This window comes from Haliaeetus leucocephalus, unplaced genomic scaffold, assembly GCF_000737465.1.
Source record: "Haliaeetus leucocephalus isolate CR32 unplaced genomic scaffold, Haliaeetus_leucocephalus-4.0 Scaffold373, whole genome shotgun sequence".
NCBI lineage: Eukaryota > Metazoa > Chordata > Aves > Accipitriformes > Accipitridae > Haliaeetus > Haliaeetus leucocephalus.
In genome coordinates, this window is record NW_010972809.1 from 7,496,196 (window position 1) to 7,514,057 (window position 17,862).

General features: G+C 40.2%; 1 protein-coding gene across 9 annotated transcripts in view; it reads left to right on the forward strand.

Annotated features, from left to right (window-relative positions):
* Positions 1-6: 6 nt before the first annotated feature.
* Positions 7-17,862, forward strand: part of LYRM4 (LYR motif containing 4) — a 94,349-nt gene continuing 76,493 nt past the window's right edge. For all 9 annotated transcript variants that reach the window (XR_774724.1, XM_010573264.1, XM_010573261.1 and 6 more), the window contains exon 1: positions 7-138. Coding sequence is in view for 8 of the 9 variants with exons in the window: in XM_010573264.1 (XP_010571566.1) it covers positions 53-138 (86 nt within the window). In the remaining variant the exon portion in view is untranslated. The remainder of the gene's footprint in view (positions 139-17,862) is intronic.

Here is a 17,862-nt window from a genome sequence, read left to right on the forward strand (position 1 = left end):
GCGGGCGGGGAAAGGGGCCTCGCCGCGGGAGGACCCGCCTGGCGTCGGCAACATGGCAGCGTCCAGCCGGGCCGAGGTGCTGCGGCTGTACCGGGCCCTGCTGCGGGAGAGCCAGCGCTTCGGCGGCTACAACTACAGGTGCGCTCCCGGCCTGGGCGGGGACGGGCTCCGGGGCGGGCAGCGGCCCCGGCGCCGCTTCTCCCCGCGGGGGCGTGGGGGTAACGGGGAAGGGGAGGGAATGCCGGCGTTGCTTGGGGCTGGGCAGGGGCTGCGTGAGCGGCTCGTTTTTTGGCGGGCGCAGGGGATCCGTGACCTCCGGGGACCCCGCGGAGGAGGGAGCGGCCGCCCAGGCCGAGCTGTGGCTTGGCGGCGGGAGCGAGAGCGGGCCCGGCCGCGGCGGCCTGCCCGGGCCTGGGCCTGGGCCGGGGCCGGGGCCCGACTCGGGGCGCAGGGGAGGGTCAGCCCCCCAGTCCCTGTGCCGGGCTGCCTCAAAAGCAGCAAGTTATGGGCCCTCCTCCCTCTTGTAGGAGGAAAGAACAGGAGAGAGATTGTCCCAGCCTGAAAAATCTCGTGTCTGTTCTGGAGGCTGCCCTTCTTCTCCTGGCGGGGGAGAGCCGGGGACAGGTTGTGCCCTGGTTGTGCCGGAGGAGGTTGGCTTCCCTGCCAAACCCTGACACCATGTGCTGCGGCCAAGCTGAGGGTGCTGTGTGTGGTGAGGGAGCAGGGTTCACTCGTTCTGATGCACAGGGTGCCCTGCTGCCTGGCTGGCTGCCTTCTCTGGCTGTTGGTGAAAGACATGCACCGGTTTTTGGTAGATGGTATGTCTGCCTGCGTGCTATAGGCATAGGCCAGGTCTCCGTCGGATATCCCCTGCGTTCGCAGGGGGTGCTCCCCACCAACACTAGCAAAATTGTATTACTCACTGGTAGTTTATTCACTTTGCCACTCAGTTGGACCATGGGCAGAGACATGTGAGCTACCTGTGCTGTGAATCATCTCCAGCCTGGCAAGAATTGGGAACAGAAGCCTTTGAACTTGTATAAGCATGGTGAGCTTTGCACTCTTCAAGGCATAAGTATTCCCCAAACCTCATGTGTGAGGGAGTGCCTTGAGAAGAAAGGCTGTGGGGCTGAAACTGAGTTGGAGCTAATAAACCTTCATTGCTAACTCCACGCAGCAGCATGTATGTGCATCATGTTCCCGTCCTCTTTCTTTAGTTCCCCTGCTATCAAGGCTTCCCCCTGCTCTTCACTGTCCTGAGTATCCCAGCTTGCCGTTATTCTGGCTAACAAAGAGAAGATTGTATGTAATGGGGATGGCTTGAGGCTCGTGAGATATGCAGCTGGTGAACAGTTGAATGTAACTCCCATCTGGGCCATGGCATGTTTTCAGCAATGGGTTTGTGCTGGGGGGTGATCAGTGAGGAAGCTGAGTCCACAGCAGTGGGAGGAAGCAAGCCAGTGCCACCTCACAGTGGTGGCTTCAATAATTGGTGTCACCAGCCTCCTGGACCACATGTGGACCCCCCTCTGCCTGGCCCCTTGCTGGTAGAGCACAGGGAACCTGAGAAATTGTTGTCATCTCTTCTCTATAACCCATACCCAGAGCCCAGCCCCCCTCCCCAGGTACCTGCAAAATTAGGTATGTACCTGGGGGGTCTTGGCTGTGTGGAAATTTTGGCGTGCAGCTCAAAGGCAAGGCCAACTATCACAGAACGATAGGTGCACCAATGAGTTTCTGCTTAACACAATGTAAAACTTTTCATTCTGTTTCTTTTAACATTTTTATACTAGCAAATTCTAAAGGATAGAAATCATAAGATATGTGTTTGCCTTGGATATCTGATTTTTTGACACTATATCACGGTGCAAGTTTTCCCTTTCCTTAAAGAAATTATCTCAGTTTTTGATGGGCTTGACCTTAGATACTATAAAATCAGCAACTGTATAAAATCTTGCAGCATATACACACATTTGTGAGCACTAAAAGCAATAGCAGTTTCTAGCAAGAAACCATCAGCAGCTATTATATATAGAGATCTGCTGGGACCACAACAACAATTCTGCCTTGGTGTTTATGCCACACCCATAGCTAAAATGGATACCCTGCTAGCTTCTTCTGTGCCAAGATAAGCAGTCCCGCCATGTCCTCAGGGCTGCTGTAATGTGATATGGTAATACCCTGGGGTAAACCTAATGACTTTGTAAAGAACCAACTTATAGCGAAGTAGAAAGTATTAAGGATTAATCTTACTGGTTCATGATTTCAGTTAGAGAATTTCAGAATATTTCTTTATTGCAAACAGTGCATATTTGTAAGTGTACGTCTGGAGTGTGATCAGCTGGTTACTGTCTCCTTATTTGCTTGCTGTACTTTTTCTCTTAAATGTGTACATATAGATTGTGATATAAAATTCAGTATTTTTGTTTTGTGAATTTCCTAGTAAATATACTCTATATGTTATCTGGTAGTACTGAATTTTCTTCTACCACCCAAAAGAACTGTTAGTGCCATAACTGTGAAGTTCATGTCTTAAAGTAACTGAGGTCACCGCTGATAGCCTTCAGAGTAACAACACACAGGAGCATCTCCAGAGTCCTGCAGTAAATGTTATGGAGTGTTTGGAGGCCCAGATGTGTAGGCCAGGTTTTAACAGCAGGGAGAGAGAGTTTAGTAGACTGTAAGTAATTTCATGTCTGCCCTTCTGCCCTATTACCCATGCAGACAGTCTGAGGAAGGACAAGCGATTTGTACTGGAGGGAGATAAATATGCAAAGAGGGAAGATGTTAGGCTTTGAGTCAAAAAGGTGGTTCTTAATGTGCATACTGTTTTTTGTCTGCTTGGTTGACAAAAAGTAGATCCTCTGACAGTTTATAACGTGTTGGATTACAGTCTCAACTGAATTGATATAAGGGATAGTTTCTAAATAGAATTTCATTTGTGATTTAAATAATGGCTTTATGTTGTGTTTCTTTTTTGGTACAGAAAGCAAAAGAATTTATAAACTTGTGAAAGCTGTTGAAACACATCTTGTTGCAAATGAAGGGTAATCTGAACTTCAAAGTTTCTTGTTTGTTTAACGTAACTGAAGCTCAGTGGTCAAAATGCACAGGAATCTAGTGGAAGAGGGTTTTCTCTAGAAGGGTAGCACAGGGCTGGAGCAGGTCTCCCCAAGAGATTTTTAACATCTCCATTTTTGAAGGTTTTTGTGACAGGTTTAACTGAACAGCACCATGGCTGACCTGATCTTGTTGTGGGTAGGCCTACTTCAAGTGGGAGGTTGGCTTGGATAAGTTCCAGAGATTCTAGCTAACCAACATTACTATGATTTTTCAGGTCCCAGGCCTTCCTTGGCCTATAAAGATACTAACACTGGCTACTAAGCTCTGGGAAACATCATATGACATGCTTCTGGCTGGTCTCCTTTCCAATTCTTTAATTTCTTGTAGTTATGAGCAATGTCAGAAGCTTTAAGTCTCTCGGTCGGAATTTTTCTGCAAATAATTTCTTTATGTTTTTTTAAAGTATTTCTTGATTTATTGTACACTTATTTCAGTTATACGTTATGTTCTCTGTTAACTGGTGAATGTTGCAGTTTTATTTATAGATATATTTTTTCTTGTCTGTGTAAATCGCATTTTTATGGAATTTGATTAGAATGTGCAATATTATTTGATTAATTAATAAAACTACCCAGACTATAGAAGAATCAAGGAAGGAAATTTGTCAAAACAGGTTTTGCATTGGAAACAAGTTAAGTGAATGCATTCAGTTTCATCTGAGACTTGTCCTTCAAGATTTTAAAACTAGTAAATCTGATTTTTTCAAATCTCTGCTAACCTAAGAACAAAACCGAGCAAAATAAGTTATACTGTTTTTTTCAGTGCCAATTGTTTTTCCTGCTTTGAACAACATAGTTGTTGATCTGATTTTAGGGAGACATAGAATGTAGAACCATAGAACAGCCCAGGTTGGAAGGGATGTCCAAAGATCATCATCAAAGGCAACCTTTCATGGGAAAGGGAGCCTAGGTGAGATTATCTAGCACCTTGTCCAGTTGCATCTTGAAAACCTCCAGTGACTGGGACTCTGCCACGTCCTTGGGGAGGTTGTTCCAGTGATTGATTGTTCTCACTGTAAAAAATTTCTTTCTTACGTCCAGATGAAATCTCTCCCAGTGCAACTTGGACCCATTGCACCTTGTCCTTTCTGTGTGGCTCCTTGTGAAGAGAGAGCCTCCATTAAGTACTGGAAAGCTGTGATGAGATCCCCCCTGAGCCTCCTCTTCTCCAGGCAGAAGACACCTAACTCATTCAGTCTTGCCTCATAGGGCAGGTTCTCCAGCCTTTCCATCATCTTTGTGGCCCTCCTTTGGACTTCTTCAGTCTGTCCACATCTTTCTTGAATCATGGGAACCAGAACTGGTCACTCCAGGTGCAGCCTGACAGGCACTGAGTAGAGTGGGATGATCATGTCTGTCACTGCTAGTAATGCCCCTGCGGATGCAGCCCAGGATCTGATTTGCCTTCATTGCTGCAGTGGCACACTGCTGACTTGTGTTCAGCTTGTTGTCCACCAGGACCCCCAGGTCTCTTTTGGCAAGGCTGCTCCCCAGCCACACAGATCCTACCTGTGCTGGGCTCTTTGTTTATGTCCTCCCAGGTACAGGACCTTGCACTTGTCTTTGTTAAACTTCATACAGACTGTGATTTCATCTTTCTCTGAAAGATTATATCAACATGTAGAAAATCTTTATTTTGAGAATCTCAAGGTGCTTATGATAAATGTGGGGGGTTTGTTTTGAATGAAAGTTTAGGAGTAAAAATTCAGGGATTCCACTATATAGGGCAGAGCATGTTCTTAAGGTGTGTTTAGTCTTTTGGCAGGAAAGCTGTTTTTCTGGAGTGGGGACTTTCTCAAAAGACTGATTAATGGACTTTGTTATTTTAGCAAAGGCATCCAAATTGAGTAAATCTGATGTCGTCATTATCCAAGACATTATTTGTGTTCTTTGCATAGCACAATAGAACAGGGATATTTTTCTTTTTATATAAGACTTAATTACCAGTAGAATTTGAGAACTAATTAGGGTAATAGAAAAATTACTGCCTCTGGCAGTGATTCATACCAATAGACATATGCGTATGACTTATGGTAAATGAAAAACACTTTGTAATGTAGTAATAGTTTGTGAGTATTGAAATGCTGTCCTACCTCACCTCCTCCTTTCCTTACTCTTGGATTTGGCTTTAACATTTAGTTCCTCACTGTATCCATCTGTACGCTGCCCGTGATGAAAAGGTGCTGACCTTGAAGCTTTAAGACTTACTCAAGACACAGTAGACACAGGCTATTATTTCAAGTATTCTTTAGAAGATCAACATTCTGGATTTAAAAAAATCAAAGTAATTTTGCAAAAAAAGCCTTGCAGTTGATCAGGCAATGTTTAGAACCACTTGCTGCAGCAACGGATAGCAAGGATGCTGTCTGAATGACCTCTTTGATAAAGCTCTTCCCATGGTTTTTTGGGTTTGCTGACCAAGAAGGTACAGTCCTAGATTGTACATGGTTGTCTGCCTCTCTAAGAAAAATGAGCATGAAAAGAAAACTTTCTTGATTGTTTTCTTGTGTGTGTGCATACTTGGGCCAGCTGTTCCGTGACTTTCACACTGAACTCGGTACAGAGGATGTCCTCAGTAAGGAATATTTTTCGGATTCTTCTTAATATTATAGTTCTTTCTCAAGAATGAAGATGCCACAAATCATTCAGACAATATTCTGGCTAGGAAGGCATTATGGAAAATGGCCTTCTTCCCTTACGTTTTTTCTACTTTTTATTCTATTCCTTTTCACCTGATCTCTGTATAAAATTCTAACATTTTTCTCAGGACGCAAAGCACAACTGAACATTTGATATGGTAATAGTGAAAGAATTCAGTTGTGTTCAGATGCTGTCTTCCTTAACAGAATGTGTATGAAATAAAATCTTTAAATTATTCTTCAGGTAAATTTGAAGGTCCTGTGCTGTGAATGGCTAAATGCCAGGCTTGGCATTTAGAGAGTCATAATACTTAGGACTAGACTTTTCTTCAGCATCACATTTGTTACAAAGTTTTGGGAAGAGCTGCTGCTTAGGTGTGTTTTTCTAACTTTTCAAATAAATAGCCATTTGTTAAATCACATTTAAGTCTTGGGAAGAAAAGAAGCCTATGCACAAAGTAAATACTATGTGTGTGTGTATGCATGTATGAATGTATTGGTATTAAGAGGTCAGGAATTCACTTCTGCTCCATCCCTGTAATCCTTTTCAAAAAATCCCTGTTTAAAGGAAGCTGTGGAGCCATTGTGGAAGCTAAAGGAAGTATGATAAGTGTGTTAGTCTTATTACAAATGAATCTCCATTGAATTGCAGTGCTTTTTTTTTCCTTGAACTTGATAGCATTTAGATCAAAAGATGCTTAACTTAAATTTAGAAAATGCTGATTTATAAGTTGACATAATTAACTGTGGCTTTTTATATACTTTGCAAGAAACTAGTATTTAAATAAATACAGCTGCGTGAACATTTTACACCAAATCAGCATGGGATTCAAAATGTCTTGTGGGATTCTGAATATGACAGCAGTCAGATTCTCCACAAACTTCATTGCCAGATCTTGACAGTCCTTCTGAGTCTGCTTGTCTGGCGTATCCTGGTCTGCAACCATTAAAGACCTGTTTCTAAATCATTAGCTTGTATAAAAGTAAGATTGTCTTATTTTAGCTGTCAGAGATGAAAATCTTTCCCTGAAACTCTAATCAGTTCTAATACATTGGCAATAATCACTAATCTATTATGGTATTCAAGCTTATATAATTAAAGTTAGTTCTGTGACTTTAAGTGCCTATGAGAATAATTTATTGTGTCCTGTGAGGTCAGTCTTTACAGAGTTGTCTTTGTCTTGCACAGCATGTGATTTCTGCTAACTAGTATTTGCTTGCAGGATACATGGCATTTTTGCTTGATAGTATTTATTTACTGGCATTATTTGTTTTTCCAACAAACAGAGATTATCACAATGCTCAATTGCAGTCACAGGCAGATGTAAGCATCTGTTCATTGTTTGCATAAGCAGGAGAAATGTGGACACAGGTTTCCTCAGAGCCTTGGTGTTGGAGAAAATCAGTTTATCTTGTGGATAGCCACTGTTGACAGTTACACGTTCAGTGAATGTTAAACAGTTTTCTGCAGACTATGTTAGAATAGCAGTGGAAGAGTTAAATGGGGGCCAGAAGCCATCATTTATTTGTGTTGTTAATCACAGTTAAGAACAGGGGAACTGAGAGTAGAAGGGGCTAGGTACAAGCCATCACATCTCATCAAGTTTTGGATTGAATTACTAATGGAATTCTTTGTGAAACAATAATTCATTCATTCATCAAAATGTGCCTCCCCTCATAATCAATGTTTTTATTTATTTAAATAACATCAGAGTCCTTCCTTCTCAGGAAAATGTTTTAAAGTCAATACAGCTCAAATGAAGTGCTTAAGACATAGTGCAAGCCACAGTACGTCCTAGAAGTTTATAGTTTGAATTATGTTCTGGATGTCAAATAGAAGTGTGTTGTGTTGCCTTGAAACTAACCTGCTACTAAGCTCCAGAAAACATCTTTGACTCATCTAAACTATAACAGCATTTTTCTAGTCCAATAAATTAGCAAATACGTTTTCAAATTAATGGTCTTCATATGTAAACTAGTTTTGAAGGGAGGAACACTTGTTGATTGATTGAAGTAGTTTTATCACTGTCCAAAGTAAATTAGATGACTCGCTCGTAATGCTTTTTTCCTGACCTAATTTACAATATGAAAATAAATGTTTGAGTGTTTTGTTTACAAAACAATAATGAAAAAATTATTTCGTGTAGACCTGTAAATAGGTTTCTGGATTTCCAGAGCTATTGAGCACATTTTTTACTAAATTTGTTAATTTATTATTTTCAGTTTGTAATTTATACCAAAAATTTCTGCCTATTATTTGCAAATTTTGAATGTGAAGATGAATATTTATTAAACTGGCGGTGGTACCTTCACAATCACCTCTAAAAGCAATGGGAACACAGGGTGAACCTAGTCCTGCCAGCTACAGCAATGCAGTGTTGGGCAAATAAGTATACTATACTTACATACTTACACAGAACTCCTCATTCTGTGAACTAGTGGCAGTACTTACTAACCTATATGGATTTTGAGGCTTGATTGTGGGGTTTTATTTCCCAACAATTTGTTGGAATCCTTGAAGGAGAAATTCTATATCAGTGCAAGTTATTGCTATCATTAGCAAGGGACCTGGTGCTTCTGCAACTTCTGTTGGTAATTTGTTCCGAGATTGGAAACCTTTTCTGCTACCCTGGGGAATGGAAGGTCATGTTGCATGTCAAAGGGAAGGTAATCTGCCCTGGTCATAAAATGTTATACTGAAAACATTTTTATGATAAATAGACCACTCCTCATACCTCTTTTCCTCTCCTAATACCTCATGCAGTAACCTTAGCCAGTACTCATCTGAGCTATTGAGTTTTAAACCAGATGTTAATTCCACGTTAACAGTAATTGTTATCTTAGAAGAACTTCTCCTTACAGCCATGTGCTTATGGGAGGGAAAGGAGTTGGTGTTTGCTCTATGGTTTTTTTGTACTTGCAGATAAAGGACAAAAAGTGCTATCATCACTCATGTGAGTGAATTTTTTCTCATGACTTTTAATTAGCTATTAAGTACTATCTGGGTTTTTTTGCAACACATTTCTGGCTTGAAATGCAGAACCTTTTGTGATATATAAATGTAGCAGTCTGAACTTACTCTTGTTCTGTCTCTCTCTATATAGATATTATAGAAATTGAATAAGGTGATTTTTTTTTTTCCTTCATAGTGTAAGCCTCTAAGAGAGAGTGTTAAGAGGTTGACTGGAAAACTCTTCAAAAATTACTGACCTTTCCCTTAGCTTTATCTTCACCTTTGAATTTTAACATCTGAACTTAACATACTTAGGCTTGACTAGATTAAAAGACAATATTTTGTCAATGTTTCTCTTCTTGGAGAAATAAAATTGTTGTCTCTGTCTTCCTGAATATTTCTGATCTCTCTGTTACAGTGGTTAGATTAAACTGCTTCAGCACACAGATCTGTCGGCAGGTTTATTGAATGACTTCTGTTCACTGGACTAGCATAGCTTAAGTTTTAAATTTAGTCTTCTGTCAGATCAAAGTATTAGATTGTATGCTGGGATCTACAGTTTGGAGAGTATGAGTGTATGCAGCAAAATTTTAGAGATGGAGGCCATACATAGCCCAAAAGAAACATTTTGGCTGGTAGGTGCTCTTAGCTTCATAATGGGCAGTTAGATCATCCATCCTATGTTGTTTTTTGAAGTAACTCTAGGAAAAATAATAGGAAAATGGGTGTAACCCTTTTTTTTTTTCTTTTATATGAAGTAGCTTTCACAAATGTTGTATTGCTTTGCTTAGGATTTAGTATTACTTTGATTCATATGTTACTTCTGGACTCCAGAAAGATATGTAGGATATATAGATCCTGAGAAGCTGCATTTATTTTACTGGAGCTAGCAGAGGTCTTAGGTATGTCCTAGCTGATCATCATTATGCTCTAAAGGTAAGAGCTGTGGGCATATTGTTCCATAACTAGCCCGCTAAGGGTCTGGCTTTTTTCAATGCTCATTTGTGCTGATAGCACCTCGGAGGTACAAGGAGTGGAGAGCCATACAGTGTGGAAAGCTGTGGTGGATATTCTAGCACATTATGCTCGGTGCATAGAGGTGCTATGTAATTTATGTGGATGAAGACCAGCTGCACCTGCCTCGACCTCAGATCTGGCCTCTGTGACATGGTCTGTGAGTGAACGACTCAGGTTTGCTGAGCAGAATATTCTTTTCCCTTCAAACCTTGCCTCTGTTCACTCATGATTCATTCTGCTCTCTTATTGTGTAAGAAGCTGCATCTGATTTCCTGTGGAGATGAAGTGACACACAGAGTTTGTACCCATTGCGTTTCTGGGTTACTGTTCCACTCTTGGCTGAAGCTGGGGTTTTCAGCCCCCATTTCTTTTGTGCTGGTGTTATCATCTGTAAAGCTTGTGAAGACTTCCATATTCTGTAACTAATTAAATAGAAAAAGTACAGAAGGAAAGATCTAGTTCACTTGACTTTCTGTGCCTTAGGTAAATTCATAGTGTACAAAACAATGTGCTTTTTTTTTTTTTTTTTTTTTTTGAGCCTCTGGTAACAGAATCACAGTAGTCTGTATCTGAGCTTCCTGAAACATTTCATGTAATGTCCAAAGGCACTATATTTATGGTCCCAAATGTCTAAAAATAATATTCAGTACTCTGTTGTGCGTACAAAGTGGGATGGTGATTTTGTGTTATGCATTCCAAATTGACTTTTTAAGGCTCTAGATTTGACTAATAAGCTTTGCATATATTAGAATTTTCTATGCTGCTAAGTATTACATTGTAATTACAAATATCCATCATTATTGTCAAAATTGATGTTGCGAATTTGCTAAACTAAACATGCAGTGCTTTGCTATAAATGAGGGAAGGTCATTGAGCCATATGGTGATTGGAGGTATGATGGGGGATGTTTGTCACTACTGACTGAGTTATAAGAAACAAAGATTTTTGGATAAGCTGTAAAGCTGATAGAAATAGATGAGAGGATAAAGTTGGGACAAATCCTGTAACTTCTAGTGTGTTTATAAGAAGACAGAACAGGTGGTGTGTTACTTCATTTGGATTGTTTAATAAATTATGTTTATGGTTTATTGTTGTCTTTGTCATGAGATGACTGGATCCTATCTAATTTCAATGTAATTTATTTTCTAGATTCATTTTGGATCTATGAGGCTTAAATTCTTCTTTCTCAAAACGCATAGGTTTACTCAAGCAAAAATCAAGAGGCAAAGTTAATTGTCTTTATTACTAGAATCCAAGGATCGCTTTTGCAAAGTAAAACTTTATTAAGAGTCTGTTCTGTATGCTCAAAATTACTAGTCTGTCAAAATGACCAACAAAGCTTCACCTCAGATAACCTTCAGAGAACTGTTTCTTAAAGTCTTTTGTAAGTCAGAATATCTCAGTTATTATTTTAAAACTGTATGCTGTCAACATACTTCTGATACTCAATCCCCTTTCTCTCCTAAGGAATTGGCATTTTTATCACTTCCATATTGAAAGAATAATATCGGAACTGTAACTAGATATTTACTAAATCTAAGTCTTTAGTTTCAGAAATAATGCTGTGCTTCAGAAATGTCCTATCAAAATCTCATCATTGTCCAGACCAACCACACTGCAGTCCAAGAAGTTAGAATATATCAAGGCTGTATGCCTTGTTGTTTAACTAAAAAAACCTAAGCACTATTGCTTCATCAAAGACTATATCATTTTCCACTGACAAGTGGGAAATACTTGCATCCAGCAAGGCTGCTTAGCACGCAGTGGGCTTCTAAAAGAACAGTTACAGTCACCAAGAGGTGCAATACAGTTAGCCCTTTTCAGGGTACCCAAGTCACAAGCCAAACTACATCTCTTTTGAGAATGGAAGGTAACTCCTAGCCATGCTGAAGAGAGAAATTTTGGCCACAGCATTGGACTAAAACTCTAATCTTTCCACAAAAGTATAATGGAATTTGTAAAGGCAATTCAGAGCAGGCCAGGCCTTTTTTTAAGAACTATTCAGAAATAGCAGCACAGCAAATGGAATGGTATGTATCTGCCTCAAAAGGAAGAAGAGAGAAATCAGCCTTGTCAGGATTTGAACTTGTGGTTTCAAGGCATTCCCCACCTGGTAATTGGACTGCTGAGCTACCCAAGTGTCCTGGTGAGCAGTTGGAAGGGTCTTGGCAGTGAAAGCTTAGCAGAGAGCTATTAGTCATTTCAGGCCATCAGAACACTTTTCATCTGTTGGAAATTCTGTTTCTAGTTCCTGCAGCACATCCTTGCCTGATGCCTTGTTAACTGAACAGCTTGTTCGATTGGGTCCTTCACTGGTAACCCTCCTTCTTAACCTCTTCTACAATATAACATTGTAGTTGCAACTCCAATTAAGATTAAAAGAACGCTTTCATTTGGACATCTTTCCTTTTTTCTTTTAACCCTGACCTTCTGAAAAGCAATCCCTTCTGCAGAGATTCTTTATGCTTAGAATTAAGCCAATAACTTTTTATTTTTAGAAGTATAGCAACAAAAATGTATGTTTCAAAGAACTGCAAAAATAATCGTAGTTAACTATGAATAGCACTGGTAGTATTCTGGGACCATGAAGAAGAGGGTGTTTAGGAACTGAGGGTAAATCATGCCTGACCAGCATGGTTGTCTGGATTTGTGAATGAGGGGAGAACAGTGGATGTCATTTACCTCTACTTTGGGGAGGCTTTCAACGCTGACTCCCACAATATTCTTGTATCCAAGTTAGGGTGTTATGGTCTGGATTGGTGGACAACCATGCTCCTTTAAGACTGGTTGGATGCTGGGACTTAGAGGATGGTAGTTAATGGGTCTTCACAGGTTGATCCTGGGACTCATCCTGTTTCACATATTTATCAGTGACCCAGGGGAAGTAACAGTGCTTGCACATTAAGTTTGCCCATGACACCAAATTGGGGAGCCAACATGCTTGAGGGCAGGGCTTACCATCCAGAGGGACCTCAGAAGCTTGTAGGAAAAGGCAAACAGCAACCTTATGGAATTCAGTAAGGACAAGTACAATGTCCTACATCTGGGAAGGAGATGCCCCAGCCACAGAACAGGCTGGGGACTGACTGGCCAGGGAGCAGATCTGCTGAAAAGGGGCTAGGGATCCCAGCAGCCAGCCAGCTGTGTGCCCTGGGAGCAAGGAAGGCCAAGAGCATCTTGAGATGTATCCTGAGTTGCTCAGCCAGCAGATTGAGGGGAGTGATTATCCCCCTCTACTCAGTGCTTGTTAGACTGCATCTGGAGTACTGCCTTCAGTCTTGCGCCCACCCACCATACAGGAAAGACATGGATAACCTGAAGCAAGCTCAGTAGAAACCACCAAGGTGGTTGGGGGCTGAAGCACTTGCCCTGTGAGAAAAGGCTGAGGGAACTGGGCTGGTTCAGCCTGGAGAAAGAACAACATTGAGGGAACCTAATAGCAGCCAGAACAAGAGACGGCAGATGTAAAGTGAAGGAAGAGAGGTTTTCAGACTGCCTTTAAGGAAAAGCTTTTTCCCCACAAGGACAGCCAAGCAATTGAGCATGGTTCCCAGAGAGGTGGTCCAGTCACCATGCTGGTTTTCAAGACCTGACTGGACAAAGATGTCAGTAGCCTGGTCTGATCCTATTGCTGACCCTCCTTTCAGCAGGAGGTGGGGCTAGAGACCTTCCGAGCTGCTTTCCAACATGAATGATTCTGTGATCCTGTTGATCGGGTGGTCATCTGTGCTCTCTTCTTTGAAATGGGTACAGGCACAAACTGATAAAAGGATACAGTCAGGAAAAAAAAAAAAGTCCTCCTTTCCTAAAAACAGCCACAAGTGTCTCTCTCTCTGTATATATATAGATATAAGTGTGGGGAGGCATTTTCAGTTATTAAATTGATTAAAGAAAATGAAAGGAAACTCTTTAGAAATGGGCATGCATATTAGAAGCTTTTTCTCATCTAGGGCAACTTTGACAGAGAAGGTTAAGTTTTTGTTAGAAGTTTTGAGATATGGGACACAAAATAGCAAGATTTGCTTTAGAAATAAGTTACAAATCCGTGTATCTGATCATACAGCATGTATCATGCACACTGGTCACAGTCACCAGCTCTCAAGTGTGTTTTCTGATGTTGGTCAATTTTTATTCCTCTCCTCTGTTCTTCTGAGGTAATCTTGTCTCATAAAGTATCTCTAGTGCTGTTCTCTTCCAGGCCTATTTCTTGGCAATTCTATTGGAACTCATGTTTTCGATATCAGCAGAGAAACCAAGTAGTGGCTTGTAGGTTTCATTCTATAGGCTTTTTGTGAGGACTGTCTAGGGACTCTGATTAGAAAATTCAAGGAAATAATACTGGGTTAACCAACAGTCTAATTTTTCATGTTTCTTTACTCTTCTCTCCTCCCAGCTTCCAGCCACCAACCCCACTCCCCCAAGCAAATCCTGGTTCCAGGAATAGGCTTTGCTTTGATTTTAGAAAACAGGCAGGTGTCATTGTTGTTGTGCTGTAGCTTGAGGTGGCAGTGCTGAAAACGTGTCTAGTGATGGGAGTTTGAAGAACACCTTGCTGATAAAACATTCTGTTGGTCCTGTGTTCAATCAGACAAGTCACAGCTACTTCCCTATGAAGTATTTATCTCAGTCTCAAACAGGCATCAGTTGTCAAATGTTTCTTTTTTTTAGTATTAAATGGTAATTGCATGCAGTTTTGCCTCACCTTTATTGGTGTCTTTTAATGAGACCTTTATAGAGGAAAAAAGAATGTAAATACACACACACACATATATATATGGAAATATGTATGCGTAAACACATATATTAATATATCATTCCCTCTGAAGTAATTCTATACATGGAGACATCTTCACTAGCATTAATGAGAGCTTAAGGTAAGCTAAAGGTATTTTTCTGCAGATTTTTTTTAATTATAAAAACTTTCCATTTTTAAATTGTATGTAATTCTGAGAATTCAGCTAGGCAAATCTTATCTGGTGCACATTCTGCTAGTAATAATGGGACATTCTGAAAATTCAGGCTGTTGCTACCTTAATTTAACAGGTGTTAGTTGGAAGGGAGAAGTGGTAAGAAAATACAGTTAGTGAAAGGAAACAATGACCTTTTATGAGAAGGATCCCTTGCTTGATATAATACTACTGTATTGTAAATCAGTATCTTGTGTCCTTAATTAAAAGCATCATATACTTCATTTTAGGATTATTAACCACAGTGGGCTTCCTAGAGGTTGGCTACTGATTGTTTGCCTTAATTTATTAAATACAACTTAAGCTAATAAGGAAAAATGCATTTTACTTTATACCTGTTCTGAAAGTCTTGAGTGTTCTAACCTGCAGGCCTCTTCCCTTGTAATCTGTTTTGCTTGCACAGATTGTGTACAACAATACTCCTCTTCTGTCTTTGCATACATGCTCAATGTCTTACAATTTGTAATAGCTGTTACGTTTCACAGTATGTTGCCTATAACTGTGATGTGATCTATTAATACATTATATTTGTTCACAATCACAAAGACAAGATGTCAGCATATTTGTAAAGCTGTCTTGGAAAGATGACTTAAACCTTTAGCATGTTGTGATACTGGTAAATGCAAAGCGGTGCTGAGAAAACATTGCTTGGCCAGGTTTATTTTGAAGGCATAGTACTGTGTACTTAAAAGCAATTATGTCTGTGTGGCATTTCAGCTTCTTTTCTTACACTCTGGTTTAGCAGAGCACAAAGATACAAGAGTTAAGACCTGAAAAGGAAACGGATTTTTTTTTATTTTCTGGTCAGGCATGACATAAGTAAACATTTTGAAATAAAAATATCTAAATCTCCAAGCAGCTATTATTTTCTGAAGTACCTCTGCTGCAATTTCATTTTTCCTTAATAGCCGTTGTTTCAGACTTCGCTTCTTGTGGGCTTCATTTTTATGAGGACACATGTTAGTTTTTCAATTGTGCTTTGGGGAAGGAAAAAGATGAACTCTTTGAAGGTAGAGGTGAATGACTGAGTATTAGGAAAAAGACTATTTTCTAACTGTAACTCTGTGGTTTTTACTATTATTTGGGGGCATTGTTGTCTCATAACTTTAGCAGGTAGTGCCTTTTCCCTGTGAGTCTGTGGTAATGTTTTGGCCCTGGCAGTGTTCTCACATTAACCCCCAACCACTCTTTCTGTTTTCTGCTAATGTGTATCTGTTACTTTCCATAGCCATCCACCTGCAGCGGCTTTGGTCTGAAGCCATTGCACTGAGTCTATTACCCATTGAGTACATGCTTTTGATTTAATTGGGAGTTAATTGTGTGACAGATGTCCATACGTAGGGATCACAAAAAGTGTTTTGAGCGTGCATATGTAAAAGAGCGCTGAGTGAATCTCTTCAACTATACACTCTTGCTTGGGTACTGCTGTCACTAGCTTGCTAGAAGGTCTTTGCAGAAGATAAAATCAAAGGTGTTCTCTATTAAAATTCTAGTGTGCTTGGATGACAAAAAGAAAAGAAAATGCCTCATTGCATCTTTCGGCCATTTTTCAGTATCCGTTTCCAAAGAATGGTGAGAAAGATAGTAGATTGTGAAATGCAGTTTGAGTTTTCATTTGCAGTGATGTTTCTTAATGAACACTGTTGCATTCCTAGGACCTTTCCCAAAGGTCTATAGGAGCTGTATGCAGAATTGCTTTCCAGTTCTGTTTCTCTGGAGAGCTTGCTTGGTACCTTCTCACTGAAGACTCCCCTTTGTTTATGCAACTTGCTTGGTCTCTCTGAGGGGGATCTATCGCAAACTGTATCCATCTAAATGAGTACTGCTGTATTCCCTCCTCCTCAGCACTAACACTCATCCAGTGCTGTGCAGAGCCGATGGAGCTCGCTAATCCAGAAAAAAAACCAAAACAACAACAAAAGTTCACTGTTTTAGTAGGTTGGCCTTCTGCCATGTTACCAAGTTGGATTGGCTCACCTCAGGGCCAAATATCAGACTGGCTGTGCTAGTCTGAAGGAGGCAGAGGGAGGTTTTGTGCCTACCAGGGAGGGTGGCAAAATTGCAGCAGCTCCCCTTCACTGACTTTGCTTAAACTTGTTGCAATGCTGTATGCCCTCAGTTCCTTTGTGCCAGCTTGGGTAAATAATCATCCATAAGGTGCAGCAGCTGTTTCACTTGCCGGTATGCTTTTCATCTGTCACTCTGTCTTCAGATAGTGTTTCTTTTAGGTTAATGTTGTAAAGTTTTATGAAGATAGCCATATATTGTCTGCCACTGGCATTTCGAGCTGTGCCTTCAAATGGTACATGATAGGTTTTGGTGTTTATGCTTATTGAACTGAAAATACACACCATTAGAGTAGCTGATCAGCTGACCAGTCTGTTCATCAACCAGAAGATCTTTGGAGTAGCGCTCTTTAAAAAAAAAAAAGAGAGAGATATGTCTGAATGAACAAGTTCTTTTCATAGCATGTATATCTTCACTACATGTTGCTATACATGTTACTGTACTTTCAAAAGAGCTCAGTTGTTCATGGACTTGCAGCAATATTGCAGCCCTAATGTTGGTACTAGCTTTTAGTACATGCTCTGTTAAGAAACTCTTGAAGTGTAAAGAGTATGAAGGTTTGGAATTGACGCTGCTCACAACTGTTGTTGCATATAAAAAGCTGTTGTTTAAAAACAGACAGACAAACAAAAACCCTGCCAGTTTGTTTATATCTTGACTTAACACTTTTTACATAATTTTGAAAGAATTTGAGTGTTGGTGAAATGTTCCCCTGGCACCTGAATAAAGAAGAAAGGGTATTTTGCAGTTGTTATAGTATTGGGTTTGAGCTTTGAGTTCCGCTCATCCTTATTTTAACTGATATATTGAATCTCAATGTAACCTTAGTAAAGACTAGTACCAGGATATAAAGCTAGTCTTTGAAGTGTGTTTAGAGAATACTGGAGATGTATTGATTTAACTGTAGAATTAAGATTGTGTTGGGTGTTAACATTCATAAAGGTTTAAAGAAATTGTAAAATGAAAAAATAGTGCAACTTTCTGACTATAGATAAAAACTGGTCTGATGATGTTTTCTAAGTACATATCTTTTCTTTTTCAACAACTGTTGGGTGTAACAAGAGGAAGAGAGAGAAAACAGAACAATTAATGCACCA